The sequence below is a fragment of the Asparagus officinalis genome, chromosome 2, assembly GCF_001876935.1.
Source record: "Asparagus officinalis chromosome 2, Aspof.V1, whole genome shotgun sequence".
Taxonomy (NCBI): Eukaryota; Viridiplantae; Streptophyta; class Magnoliopsida; order Asparagales; family Asparagaceae; genus Asparagus; species Asparagus officinalis.
The window spans coordinates 78,548,679-78,564,199 of NC_033795.1; the positions used below are offsets into that span (position 1 = coordinate 78,548,679).

A 15,521-nucleotide genomic window follows, 5' to 3' on the forward strand; every position below is an offset into this window, starting at 1 on the left:
AAATCACAGACAAAGCTTATTCATTTACATTCCTCCCCCCACTGCTCATTCACCCCTATCCAAACGAAGTTTAAATCTACCCATTCACATATTTAGACTTGTGTTCATCTTGATACTCAAACTTTATATCTTTTTTCACTTTAATATCCAAAGTATCTTTAACACTTGGATACTCCAAAACTTTGAATCCACTTTCACATTGACATCCAAAGTATTTATTCAATATTTTGGTGCCCCACAGTTTTAATTTCATTTCAGTTTGATGTCCAGTTTAAATTCCGTTAGATTTTTTTTTTGTTAAATTTGTAAATGTATCAGCATATGATACTTGCAAGCACCTGCTGGAAATGGGATACAAGAATAGGGGGGTGGGTGAATAGGATTGCTACGAAATTTTCTGATAAACACAGATTATGCAGCGGATAATAAAGAATGAAAAAGGGAAAATTTGCAAAATAGACCGTTTTTATAAAGTAATTAGCGAAATAGACCACTTTCAAAAGTAATTAGCAAAATAGACCTCTTTTTGGCCAATAAGCCAAAAAGAGGTCGATTTTGAAAAAATGGCTTCAGAAAACATACGGGACTACTAGTCCCGTATGTTTAAAGCTAACTAATCTAATGATTAGTGCACTAATCATTAGATTAGTTAGCTTTAAACATACGGGACTAGTAGTCCCGTATGTTTTCTGAAACTATTTTTTCAAAATCGACCTCTTTTGTCAAAAAGAGGTCTATTTTGCTAATTACTCTCAAAAGTGGTCTATTTCGTTAATTACTTTATAAAAACGGTCTATTTTGCAAATTTTCCCAATGAAAAACTAATAGCAACCAACACAGAAACACACAAGATTTTTATAGTGATTCGGATCAAAGTCCTACATTCATTCTTCCTACTTGCGATGACCTTCTTCACTATGACCGGAGTTATCCCTAAATCACAATCCAATTCAGTAGACTTTACAAAATAGAACCCTGAAATCTATCTGAAACTAATTGAGATATCTAGCTCCCCAGAATGACCAGAAAAAGCCTAGCACTAGCTAACCACACACAATTACTTTCATTTGAGTACATCAACCCTCAATTCGGCTTGAATATGCCGTCAAACTTTCAAGTTTGAAATACAACACTAACCTAAAATAGTTAAAGCGTAATTAAAAATCTTACAACCCTTTTAAAATAAATCTATCGATATTGAGCGCAACCAAAAGAAGTTGAATGAGGCTTAAGAAATCAAACTCTAACTCACAATCTCTCTCAAACCCTAGAATTTGATCTCACAATCTTGTGCAAATATTATCTCTCTTTCTCTTGTTCTTAATATCTTCTCAAATCCCTCCTTAAATAGACATTGATTAACTTGAAAAGAAGTCCTCCAATTAGTGTTGAAATAGGAGATCAAATTGATCAAACGACTGAGATTGAATTGGAAAATCTGCCAAAACGTGTCTAAACCAATGATGGTTGAACGCGATCATCAATGGCTAATGCTATTCATCAATGATTCCTTGTAGCCCATCGATTGTTCAAATTCTAGTTTGTGAAATTCATAATTGTTTATTGTAGTCCATCGATGGTTGAAGCAATCATCAATGATTGACTGTAGTCTATTGATGGTTCGGTTTCTCGTTTCTGAAAAATACAGATTGTTAACTGTAGTTTATCGATGACATATGGACCATTGATGGTTGCTTCGTGACCATCGATGGTTAATGGCTGAAATCAACAATTCATGTTGATTTTTACCTTGGATTTGAGTCAAAACCTTTTCATACATGTTTATTCCTGAAATATATCATTTGACAAACTTTTTAGTACCAAATGAGAGTTTGTTATTGACCAAATAAGAAATATTGCATGAAAAATGTTCTCCCCGAACAAAGTTCTAACAACGCCAATATCAATTTAACAGAATAACTCATGGAATGTAGATAGTGGTATCAAAATAAACTTGAAACTTTGGGATATGAAAGTGTTCGAGAAATATGCTAGGTATATCAAACTGAAATGGATTGCAATTCTAGAACATCAAAGTGAAAATAAGCGGGCAGATTGATTCAACAATAGTTTCTAATATAGCCCTATGAATTTTGACAATTTAAGTGGACGGGTATACAATTTTAACACGTGAGAATGTGGGAGTTAATTAGGGAGCATACATTAGCAAGGAGGATTCTGCAAATAGGATAGATTTGGGTATACGCAATATAAGCGGGACAAAACTTCAAAACCGCCTTATTTGCAAACTTAATCCCAAAAACCGACATGTTTCTCATTTATTTGCAAAAACCGACCTAGTTTCAGAAAAAGTTCACAAACTTCATGAGAGTTAAAGTCCCGTGAAGTTTTTTTCATAACAAAACTTCATGGGAGTTGAAGTCCCGTGAAGTTTGTTATGTAAAAAATTTTACGGAACTTCAACTCCCGTGAAATTTGTAAATTTTTTTTTCAAAAACCGATCTGGTTTCAGTCTGAGGGCTGAAACCAGGTTATTTTTTGCAAATAAAGTAGAAACAGGTTGGTTTTTGGGATTAAGTTTGCAAATAGGGCTGTTTTGAAGTTTTGTCCAATATAAGCGCTAATTAAATCCCTAAATAAATTCATCAAACCCATTTCTTAGCTCTCTCCAATCTAACGAAAAATCCAACGAAAATTTCAAATCTCTACTCGACTACAGATCCAATCATCGAAACTCCACGACAAGACGAATACCCAAATCTCAAAATCCTCTCTTTCTTCTCTCCTTCTTACTTTAGATTCAGTGTTGTCATAAATTTCATCGATTTTGATGATTTCTTGAGATGGGTTTTTGATTTGAGCAATGGATGGGCCATGGAGCGGGGAGAGCAGAAGAATGGCGTCCTTTTTGGGTCGATTCTTGCTGCCTCTGCTGCTCTTAGCAGGTTTGTTTCTTTGATTTTAGCCCTGCATCTAATTTTTGGGTCGAAATAATTTGTGGGTTTTTCTTGGATTGAGAATTTCTACCAGAAAAATTTGATCTTGATGAGAGATTAGCTGACTCAGTTTGTGTTTAATAGCAAAATTTTTAGTTTGGAAGCTATTAGTAAAAGTGTGATGCTCTTTGATGTCTACTTATATAGAGTGCTTAATAAGTATTTATGAAGTGTGCTTCAGAATGAATTCACCTCGAGCTGTAATTATACTTACTGAGGCCTCGCCACGGCTTGCTTTCTTGGATTGAGGATTTGTGGCAGAAATTTGATCTTGATGAGAGATTAGTTTGCGCAGTTTCAAATAATATTGAGGAGTTTTGATTGACTGGTTTCATGTTTTCAAGCAATTCTTTTATTACTTCAGAAAGAACTTGCTGGTAACTTAGCTTTGAGACAATTCGTCAGGAAACTCATTAAGTTTAATTTTTAGGAAAATTCCATATCCCTCAATACTTTTACTAATAATCAAACTTAATGAGTGTTTGGTGGAAAATTTGTAGTAAATAAAATGAAAGAAATTTGATTTGTATTCTCTCGATCTCAATTACAATTTGGATTTTCGATTACAAAAGAGAGGAGAATTGATCTGAATTCTCCCCTTTGTTTAAGTCTGGGTTCTTCACGGTAGCGATGAGATGCCTCCCTCAAATGCTCGCGTCGAGTTTGCTTCTCGTTGACGATCTGAACGTCTTGTTTCACTGGAACATGGTCTTCTCCTCACGATTTGACGCTGTGGAGGACTTGCGTGGCAAGTTTGAAACTCTGAACGAGTTGATAACTCAGAGCGAGTTTAAACTCTTGTAAAAGAGTTGATTGATCTTAACCGTAATTGGTTAGACAAGCCAAGCACGAAGATAGCTCCTGTTGTCGAAGAATGCCCTTTGCTGATCTCTAGATCTGAAAATGCTCAAGGATCCAAAGATCTCTCTTGATCTGCCCCAGCCAAAGAGCCCTCAACTAAACTGATTTTTTAGTTATTTATAGGGGATTAAGGGGTGTAACCGTCCTTTTAATTCACTCCTAAGTGGGGCTGAATGGGGTGTAACCGCTTCCTTAATCCGCTCCTAAGTGGGGGCGAAAATCCCTCAGATCATGGGGAGAAAACGGTTTCTGAAACCGTTCAACTCGTGTTTGAACGAGTTAAACGTAGATCCTGTATTCTGGAATGAAATCTGTATTTGAACGCAATGTTTGCAAACTACGTTGGGCAACAGATGAAACCTGCGTTGGTAGCTGTTAGAAGCTGCGTTGGCAACAGTTAGATGCTGCGTTTGGCAGTGGTTGGAAGCTGCATTTTACAGCATTTAGAAGCTGCGTTTGGCAGCGAATGGAAGCTACGTTTGCAGCATTTAGGAGCTGCGTTTGCATAGCTTTGACTCTGGAATGAGGCCACTTGTGCTTCACCTCTGGGATGCAGAGATGAGTCCTGCGTCTTGGATTGAAGAGATCGTTAACTTGTAATCTCTTATGTCATAGCGTCGCGACGATCGTTGTTTTGTAATCTTCGCTTTAGATCTTTAAAATGTGAGAGTCGTCAGATTGTAATTCTCATTATTGGTTGTGAAGACAATTGATCGGAGCTTTCATTGGTTGTCGTGAAGGTCGTTGATTTGTAACATTGATCGATCTACGTGAAAGTCTTCAAATTGTAGTCTTCTGAAAGCCGTCGAATTGTAACTTTCATCATTGGTATTTGATGAAGATTAGCTATTTGTTGTAATTTTTAAACAACCTACAGAACTATCTCCAAAGTTTTTGAAAGTTCGCGATTGACTGAGACAAATTTTCGGAATACTTTGGATCTCAACTCTGATCTTTTGTTGATTCCTTGTCATAAGGAGTTGTTCTTTGCACCCGCTTCGAAGGCGTCTTGGTTGAAGGGATTTTCCACATAGGACCTCCATTCAGTTGATGAGCCCGCAAACATTCATAGGATTTTTGGCAAACCCTCAGCCATCAACGAATTTGATAAGCCTTTACCGATTACCGTTTGAGTCGGCCTAATATGTGAATTATTTGAATCCGTTTCACATGTAACGTTGTGCTAAGAGAATAAACTCTCTTGGACTTAATGCTATGATTTTAAATACATTAACTTTGTTGTTTTTACGAAAAAAGACCAACCGGCAACGTGTATTAGACGTAGACTTATCTCTAATTAGGGATCGAGATAAAGTCCCCCATGCGTAAAAGACATGGATTTTGGTGCTACGATGTTGAATACGTAGACTTGATCATTTTCGCGGGAACAAACCACCCAGCAGCATGTGTTGGATGCATGTTTATCTCTGTTTAGGGGTCGAGATAAATTTCCCCATGCGTGTAAGGCATGAATTTTGGCGTTATTAATAACGACCTGCTAAGATGTTGAATACGTAGGTTTTTGTCCTTATTACGGTCAAAGACTAACCGACAACGCGTATTAGACGTTGACTTATCCCTACTTAGGGTTCAGGATAAAATTCCCCATATATGCAAAATATGGATTCAGAGATTATTAATTTAATGATAATCACTGATTACGATATTGAATACGTAGATTTTGTCACTATTTCTTCTTGTGTTACTTGAAGCACTGAAAGAAAGTTGGAAGCGTCAGAGGTGTAATATTAATTTGGCATGAATTTTCACTTAGAGTGAAATTCAGAAATTTTTTTTATTATCACTAGGATAATTCTAGAAAATCTTTAATCCACTGGGGATTTTATGATAAAAACTTGCTATTCTTGTTATCACTAGGATAATTCTAGAAAATCTTTAATCCACTGGGGATTTTATGATAAAAACTTGCTATTCTTGTTGAAAAAGGATTAACAAGAAATCTTTAATCCACTGGGGATTTTATGATAAAAACTTGCTATTCTTGTTGAAAAAGGATTAACAAGTTCAATAGAGAGGGTTTGACGGTTAGAGGTGTGATGTTAATCTAACAGTATTTTATGGACCTATCGCTCTATTGAAGAGAGTCGATAAGTTGATTTGGTCGTTAGAGGTGTGATATTAACTTGATGGGTATGTGGACCTATATCTCTATTGAGAAGAGTCGATAAGTTAATTTTGTCAGAGGTGTGATATTAACGTGATAAGATTGAATATTACGATCAGGGTAATTTTGAAGACCTATCGCTCTATTGGGGAGAGTCGATAAGTGAATTTTATCAGAGGTGTTGGATTAACGTGACAAGAATTTGTGTTACGATTGGAGCAATTTTGAGGACTTATCATCCTATTGAAGATGATTGATAAGTTGATTTGTCAGAGGTGTGATGTTAATATGATGGGAATTTATTGTGATCGGAGCAACTTTGAGGACTTATCATCCTATTGAAGAGGATTGATAAGTTGAATTGTCAGAGGTGTAGTGTTAACATGACGGTAATTTGTTGCGATCGGAGCAACTTTGAGGACTTATCATCCTATTAAAGAGGATTGATAAGTTGATTTGTCAGAGGCGTGGTGTTAACATGACGAGAATTTGTGCGATCGGAGTAACTTTGAGGACTTATCATCCTATTGAAGATGATTGATAAGTTGATTTGTCAGAGGTGTAGTGTTAATGTGACAGGAATTTGTGTTGCGATTGGAGCAACTTTGAGGATTTATCATCCTATTAAAGATTATTGATAAGTTGATTTGTCAGAAGTGTGGTGTTAACATGACGGGAATTTGTTACGATCGGAGCAACTTTGAGGACTTATCATCCTATTAAAGAGAATTGATAAGTTGATTTATCAGAGGTTTGGTATTAACATGACGAGAATTTGTTACGATCGGAGTAACTTTGAGAACTTATCATCCTATTGACAAGGATTGATAAGTTGATTGTCAGAGGTGTAGTGTTAACATGACGGGAATTTGTTGCGATCGGAGCAACTTTGAGGACTTATCATCCTATTGAAGAGGATTGATAAGTTGATTTGTCAGAGGTGTGGTGTTAACATGACGAGAATTTATTATTATCGGAGTAACTTTGAGGACTTATCATCCTATTGAAGATGATTGATAAGTTGATTTGTCAGAGGTTTGGTGTTAACATGACGGGAATTTGTTACGATCAGAGCAACTTTGAGAACTTATCATCCTATTGACAAGGATTGATAAGTTGATTGTCAGAGGTGTATTGTTAACGTGACAAATTGGGAGTGATGCAAGCTGTATTCATACTCTGTAGGGGTGATGATCGTCAGAAGTGTAATGTTCACTCGACGATGTGAAAGATTTATTACTCTTAATCCAATAGATTCTAAGTAACCAACCCCCAGTCTTGATTAAGACTTAGCAGGGGAATAAAAAGAGGGGTTGACATGACATATTGTCTTGTGGGTCACTATCTATCAAGTCGTTCAGTGACATTGGAGTGTAACGACTACGATTAGAATAGAAGCACGTCACACGGCAGACCGCTATCTGAAGAGTTTGGCTATCAGAGGTAACTGTTAACGTGATAGTTTTGTGGACCCGTCATCCTATTGAAGAGGATTGACAGATTGATGGACTATCAGAGGTAGATGTTAACGTGATAGTTTTGTGAACTTGTCATTCTATTGAAGAGGATTAATAAGGTTATAGACTATCAGAGGTAACTGTTAACCTGATAGTTTTGTGTATCTATCATCCTATTGAAGAGGATTGGCAGGAGAATTTAGAGGGAATGGACTATCAGAGGTAATCATTAACGTGATAGTTTTGATAGATCTGCCATCCTATTGAAGAGGATTGGTAGATTGAATTTGGAGGAAATGGACTATCAGAGATGATCATTAACATGATAGTTTTGGTGGATCCGCCATCCTATTGAAGAGGATTGGTAGATTGAATTTGGTAAAAATTAACTATCAGAGGTGATCATTAACATGATAGTTTTGGTGGACCTGTTATCCTGTTGAAGATGATTGGTGGGGGAATTTGGGGAAAATGGACTATCAGAGGTGATCATTAACGTGATAGTTTTGGTGAATTTCGTGGTTGATAGATGTATTCTATTGAACATGACAACTCAGAAAATTTATTACCCATAATCGAATGAAGTATAAATAAACTAATCCCCAGTCTTGAACAAGTACAGGGGGAAAAAGGATAGACATGGCACATCGTCTAGTGGGCCATTATCTAACGAGTTTGACTATTAGATATAATTGTTAACGTGATAGTTGTGGGACATGCTATCCTAATAAAGAGAATTGGCTTCAGTGGTCGTAGTATCTTTCGCTTCTGACTGAGAAGATTTGGCTTGGTCCGATTACTCAGGTTGATCCTGCCTACTTTGTTCTTCAGCTTTGATTCTGGTAATAATCTTTTGAGCATGTTCGCCTTGAGAGATTAGTTGTCTCCATGAACAGCATTCTGCAACCCTCATTTGTGCTAGAAGGTCGGTCTGTAAGTTGTGTCGACAGGTCTCCACTAAGGTAATTCTGCAACCCTCATTTGTGCTAGAAGGTCGGTCTGTAAGTTGTGTCGACAGGTCTCCACTAAGGTAGACTGTGTCATACCGCTAGAAGGTCGGTCTGTAAGTTGTGTCGACAGGTCTCCACTAAGGTAGACTGTGTCATACCTGTCGGATATCGCAGAGTCATGTTTCGAAACCTTTTGACGAAGGCTTTGACGGACTCCCTCTTTTTCTGCTTAGTAGCGAGAAGGATATAGATGGAGATTTCTGTATCCTCTTTAAAAAATCTTGATAGGAAGAATCTCTCTAGATCTGCCTACTTTTGGATACATCCGACAGACAGTTTTCTGAACCATTCAAAGGCAACTCCCTTGAGTGTATCAATGAACAATCGAGCCAGTATGACATCGTTTGATATCACATTCCCACTCTGTAACTTGAAATGATAGATATGTTGGTTCGGTGATTCTGTACCGTTGAAAGTTTGTAGCGTCGGGATCTCAAACTTTAGAGGATAAGGGGCTGCATCCCATTCGGCAGGATAGAGCCTGGTTATCTTGGAGCTCGCTTTTGTTAGCAATGACATTGAGTCAGGCTTCTAATTCTTCCATTTTGACCGATTGCGGATTCTGCTCATTCTCATTCTCTCTTCCTTCATTAGAGAAAGATTCCAGGTTGTGGGCTTCTTGGTCAGAAGCAGCATCATCAACCACTTTTCCCTTCCCTTTGCAAGTGTGAAGTCGGGATGAAGACGCTTTTCCTCTCCGGGAAGATTCTTATCTAGGTGGCGAATCTGTCTTCTAAGAGTTGGTCTTGTCTGCGACGATTTGAGTCAACAGGGTCAGGAGTTTATTGAGGGTCTTCTGCTGTGATTTGAGCATGGCATCCTGCTCAGCAACCCTCTTTGAGAGATCTTACAGAATTTTCTGCTATGTGGGCGAAGCTCTCATGTTCAACGAAGGAGCTTGATGATTGAGACTTCGCAATGACTGAGTGTTCATTATCGGAATTAGTTCCTATGACTAACCTCTGATAGTTGACAGGGGGAATGGTTCCTGTTCGCATCCGAGTGCGTTGGTAGATTCCTTCAAACTCGTTAGCAATTTCTCTGACGGTCGGTGAACGACTTGTTTCAGAGTCATCGGAACTAGGACCTGAGGTTTTCCCTCTGCCGATCACATTGATAGTGACTCCAGGATATTCGGTCTCTGGAGACTTCTTCTTGTGCGAACGTCGTCGTTGGTTGGGCAAAACAACATGCATTAATTGGTCGAACACCAACGGTTTGGCCACATATGAGCAGTAGTGACATCCCGAGAGGATTGTAGAAATCAATCGTTTACATTGGAATGAACGAATGACTTGTTGCATCAGTCTTTCTCCTGATATGAACACTCTCAAATCTGTTGCAAAGACTCGAGAAGAATTAATCACTGACCGTGAGGTTTGAACTAGAACCCCCAGTCTATAATTGGACGGGACTGGTTCCTGGTGAGCATGGATATGGTTGAGATGCCTTGAATCCAAAGCCTTTTTATATCCGCCCCTCGATCTAATTGGGCTACGCAGAGTATTCGGGGGTCTCGCTGTCCGGTCAGCGAGCCGGGGGTCCAGGGGACGGCGGTCCCTGTCCGGGGGGTCCGGGGGGAGTGGACTACCCCCCGACGAGGTTCAGGGCAGTGCCCCGAAGCTCCACCGTATACACCAGGTTCTGTATTGAATTTTGTTACCCGAACGCATGCATGAGGTTCAGGTTTTGCTGGTGAAACGCAATCCTGAGATCTGTATTTTGCTAGTGGAACACAGTCTTAAAATCTGCTTTTTGGTTCTAAAACGCATGCCTGAGAGTTGCATTTAGTTAATGGAACGCACTGCTGAAGACTACGTTTTGACTGTACAATGCACCACAGAGGGTTGCGTTCAATCTTATTCACACAGAGCCTATGTTTGGGCTCATAGACGCGAGGCTTGCGTTCTGAAACAGAAACGCAGAGCACAAGGTCACGTTTAGGCTCACAAACATGAAGCTCGTGTTAACTTGAAGATCGACATTCACGGAGATGTGCTCGTCGTAGGGATCTCCTACTTCGTCGAGCGGCCTTCTTCTTAGCCTGCTTCAAGGTCTTTGTAGTGACGTCACCATCTGTGTTGATCAAGTTTGTCGTCTCAATGGGCCTCTTGCGACCCGATACCCGTCGTCTTGACGCGGGTTTAGCTGAAGCTGATCCCACTCTATCGGGGGAGAGGCTGTCCGAGCAACCTGGCCCAAAGGAGAGGTCTTCCTTGGGTGATTCGGATGCAATTGGAGCAGATAGAGCTTTAGTCTCTTTGGAGACTTTGTGGATCTTGTGCATAGCCTTGGGGCTAAGTGATCCAGAGGAGAGGGCTTCCTCGTACTTGGCTTGATCAAACTCTATAATGAGAGTTTCGACGGTTATTCCAGTGAGATGAACGTCAGATTGCGTCACCACTTCGTCATCAGAGAAGCTAGTCTCCAGCGGAGTCGTCATCTTTTGTTTGGTAAAAAATTTATAGTAAATAAAATAAAAGAAATTTGATTTATATTCTCTCGATCTCAATTACAATTTGGATTTTCGATTACAAAAGAGAGGAGAATTGATCTGAATTCTCCCCTTTGTTTAAGTCTGGGTTCTTCACGGTAGCGATGAGATGCCTCCCTCAAATGCTCGCGTCGAGTTTGCTTCTCGTTGACGATCTGAACGTCTTGTTTCACTGGAACATGATCTTCTCCTCACGATTTGACGCTGTGGAGGACTTGCGTGGCAAGTTTGAAACTTTGAACGAGTTGATAACTCAGAGCGAGTTTAAACTCTTGTAAAAGAGTTGATTGATCTTAACCGTAATTGGTTAGACAAGCCAAGCACGAAGATAGCTCCTGTTGTCGAAGAATGCCCTTTGCTGATCTCTAGATCTGAAAATGCTCAAGGATCCAAAGATTTCTCTTGATCTGCCCCAGCCAAAGAGCCCTCAACTAAACTGATTTTTTAGTTATTTATAGGGGATTAAGGGGTGTAACCGTCCCTTTAATTCACTCCTAAGTGGGGCTGAATGGGGTGTAACCGCCTCCTTAATCCGCTCCTAAGTGGGGGCGAAAATCCCTCAGATCATGGGGAGAAAACGGTTTCTGAAACCGTTCAACTCGTGTTTGAACGAGTCAAACGTAGATCCTGTATTCTGGAATAAAATCTGTATTTGAACGCAATGTTTGCAAACTACGTTGGGCAACAGATGGAACCTGCGTTGGTAGCTGTTAGAAGCTGCGTTGGCAGCAGTTAGATGCTGCGTTTGGCAGTGGTTGGAAGCTGCGTTTTGCAGCATTTAGAAGCTGCATTTGGCAGCGAATGGAAGCTACGTTTGCAGCATTTAGGAGCTGCGTTTGCATAGCTTTGACTCTGGAATGAGGCCACTTGTGCTTCACCTCTGGGATGCAGGGATGAGTCCTGCGTCTTGGATTGAAGAGATCGTTAACTTGTAATCTCTTATGTCATAGCGTCGCGACGATCGTTGTTTTGTAATCTTCGCTTTAGATCTTTGAAATGTGAGAGTCGTCAGATTGCAATTCTCATTATTGGTTGTGAAGACCATTGATCAGAGCTTTCATCGGTTGTCGTGAAGGTCGTTGATTTGTAACATTCATCGATCTACGTGAAAGTCTTCAAATTGTAGTCTTCTAGAAACCGTCGAATTGTAACTTTCATCATTGGTGTTTGATGGAGATTAGCTATCTGCTGTAATTTTTAGACAGCCTACAATGAGTTTCCTAACAAACAGATTTCCCAACAAAGTGACAAACACATAAATGACCGATTGTTAGGAAACCCATACCGATTACCATTGACATATCGGATGGAAAACTTCCACAGTCCTCAAAAGGGGAATGGATGTCGCTTATGCTCTTCTTAGATAAAATAGTTCCTGATCCCGGCCAGAGTGTTTTATTTATAAGGGGTGGATAACCGGATATTACATAGGGTGAGTCCAGCACCTTGGTCAAGTTTTTTCTTTTGGTAAAGTTTTCTTGACAGCCCTGCGCGTCATTTGCCATGTTACATCTGCTTATGTTAGCTCTTAATGGCATGACAGGACATGGTTCCTGTTGAGATCAGTGTAACTGTCTCCATTGTCTAGCGGGCACTTTTCTTGAAGGATCTTTTGCAGGAAATTTGTTTTACAGCCCTTATTATTACAGACTTATAAATATTGCTGGACATACATTATGGTGCAGTATACATGATACCCTTTATACGAAACTTGATGCTTGGAGATAAAAAAAACTTCAACTGTCTATTTTGAAATAAAGAAAAAGAAAGATTGCACTACATGCCTAAAAGTTTCTGAGTCATATGTATTTTCACTTTATCACGACCGTGGAGGCGGAGATGGAAGCTAGGATATTGATGTTAAATCAGTTATAGTCCAGACTCCACAGTTGTCACATTTGTGTGTAGTGTGTACATGTGCTTGTGCATGTGCAAATGCGAGGATGTTACTGGGCTGTCCTTGTTATTTTTTTATCTTAAATTTGTTATTTCTTAAATTGCATGCTTGGGGGCATATCTTAAAGGTGAATATTTGGCATGTTTCATTTTTTAAATATATTCCTCTTAAGTTTTAAATTTGTATATTAGAATTGTTATAACCTGAAATCGCTGGATTCCTATTATTGGAGACAAACATGCATCATATTTTAACAATCTGATGAGTTTGACATGAATCGTATATTAGTGAAACATGGAATATGGCTTTAACTATTGTGCTGCCTGTATCTTTCAACCATTTTAAGGACCTTAACTTTTGAACTAACTCTTAGAGCGGCTTTAAGCATCACCTATTTCTTATTCCAAAATTCGCCTCTATAGGTTTCTTTTTTTGTTCATTGATTCTTTTTCTATAAATATGACTTTCATCTTTTGTTTTTCTCATCCTGCAGGTGCTTTGCTTGATTGGAGTTTGATCTCTCTCATTGATTTGTTAATATTTATTGGCATTCAGATTACTGTTCCAAGAAGAGGTATGTTTTTTCGTGTATCTGAATTAAGATTGTGACATTTTTGCTAATTAGTCACCATGCAATTTTTAAACATAATTTGTAGTTTTTCTGTGTTTCCTTCCATTCATTTTCAGCATGTGACTTTATAGTTTCTCGACTTTTAAGCTATGCAACTACAAGTTAACTAATTTTCTTGCATTCTATCTCTAGATATATAGCAATCTACATATAGAAATCTTGAAAATGAGTAACGTTGCATCCTATTATTGCCTAGTAGTCATTATTGTCTCATTCCCACTCGATTTTCATATGTTTTTTAGTTACTAAATATTAGATATTCATGCTATTTTCTGTTTTCCTGCAAGCTATTTCACATAAATCGGATTATCCTAAAATCTTTTAAACTCTTTTATCACCCTGTGTATGCATGGACATGATTATGTCTCCTACAAACAAGTACATACATATGCATATACATTTGCATACACAGACAAAAGGATGGGGGGAAGAGAGTTGTAGTTTCAGAAGGATTTGGAGCCAACTTATTCTCCTTTAAATTCTATAAGCTATTCAAATCATCTACCTTACATGGAGTGCCTCCAACTAAGAAGTGATTTTGAGAGACGTTGGCTACTTTGGGAAGGTTTTAAAGACATTTCTTGTTGTAATCCAATCTTAGGTTAGTTCAATTGATAATACCACTGTGTTCAAGTTGACACACATCATTTAGATGCCTAATATCTAAAAAAAAGTTGACACACATCATTTAGATGCCTAATATCTAAAAAGTCAAACATGAAATAAAGTTTTAGTACCCATGCGTCAAGTAGAAACAATATGTCAAACATGAAATAAAGTTTTAGTACCCATGCGTCAAGTAGAAACAATATGATGGTTAACGAATAGCAAGTTTTGTAGACCTTCTAGGATGTTTCAAGTCCACCCAAATCCATGTGCAAAGGTTTTGAAGTGTTTTAGATCACGAATCAGGGGTTTGAACTTTGAATGCTAAAATTTTATGCTAATAGACCTAAACTAAATGCTACTTTGGGCCTTTCATTAAGTACCTATTTGATGCATCAGTTAAGAAGGTTAAAATCTATTCATTTTTTGTTTTTGGGCAGTCTATACAATACAGAGCAGCTTGAATAATTTCAATTTTGTTACTCGATCAAGGATTTGCTATCCAGTCCTGGAAATAGGCAAATTTGTGTATCTTTATACATACACACGTACATCTATAAAGTGTTCCTAAGGTGTCTCCTTAAATAACTATCAAAGGAATTAGTGTAATCCGCATTGAACGTCGGCTGGATGCTCCATACCCTCCATCGAGATAATCATGCCTTAAAAATGCATGAAGTGCAAATGAAAATAAAATAAAATAAAAACTTCTAACTAATGGTTAATAGGTGTTTGAATCACCTATGGTTAATATGTATTTATTAGGTGTTCGAATCAGAAAACGGTATCTAGCTTCTAGATGGTTCGGTAGTCCGTAGCTGTGCCTAAAAGTACTGGTAATTTGATTACTGTAGTATGTCTTTTGTAGTGGCGTCCAACTTAGTTTGGGGAGAAATGCTGCTAGCCACTGAGCCTGTCTGAAGTATCTTTTTCTTCTGTTTACTGTACTATTGTGAAGTTCAGATTGTTGATGCATTAGTCTCAACGTTCTAGTATTTTATAGCCTCATGATTTATAACCTATTCTTGAGTATTTTTTTTCCACTTTCAATGCTAGTAGTTTTTTATGTGTCATTTCTTGTATGATTATTGTTAGTTATAACTTATTTCTGATCTTGCACAGCTAGCTGGTGGCTAGTTGCAGTTGCCTATTCTCATTATTGGAAAAGTCGCATAACTTGTATGATAACATATCTTGTTGCTATTACTTGCAGGATTTCCATTTTGGAGGCTGTATATCATATCATGGTTTACAATCATATTTTCTACACTTACCATACTAACTCAAATCATATTCAATGTCATTTGGAGCATTAAGGGGAATGAGTGGATCATAGCTGATTCTTGGTGGGCAAAGCTGATTGGATTTGTCAGGTAACATGGACGTTTATTATATCTTTTTTTTTTTTTTAATCTTTGTAAAGCCAAATATCCAGTAGTTTCGTGCTGGTTTTTCCTATTATTATCCATGATGTATTGTTCGT

The 15,521-nt window shown here is 38.2% G+C and overlaps 1 protein-coding gene across 1 annotated transcript in view; it reads left to right on the plus strand.

Moving 5' to 3' along the window:
• The window catches only part of LOC109831719 (piezo-type mechanosensitive ion channel homolog), a 42,312-nt gene continuing 29,402 nt past the window's right edge, over positions 2,612-15,521 (plus strand). Inside the window, 3 exon segments of the mRNA XM_020399110.1 lie at positions 2,612-2,906; positions 13,295-13,375; positions 15,252-15,411. Coding sequence (XP_020254699.1) covers positions 2,825-2,906; positions 13,295-13,375; positions 15,252-15,411 — 323 coding nt within the window. The 5' untranslated portion in view covers positions 2,612-2,824.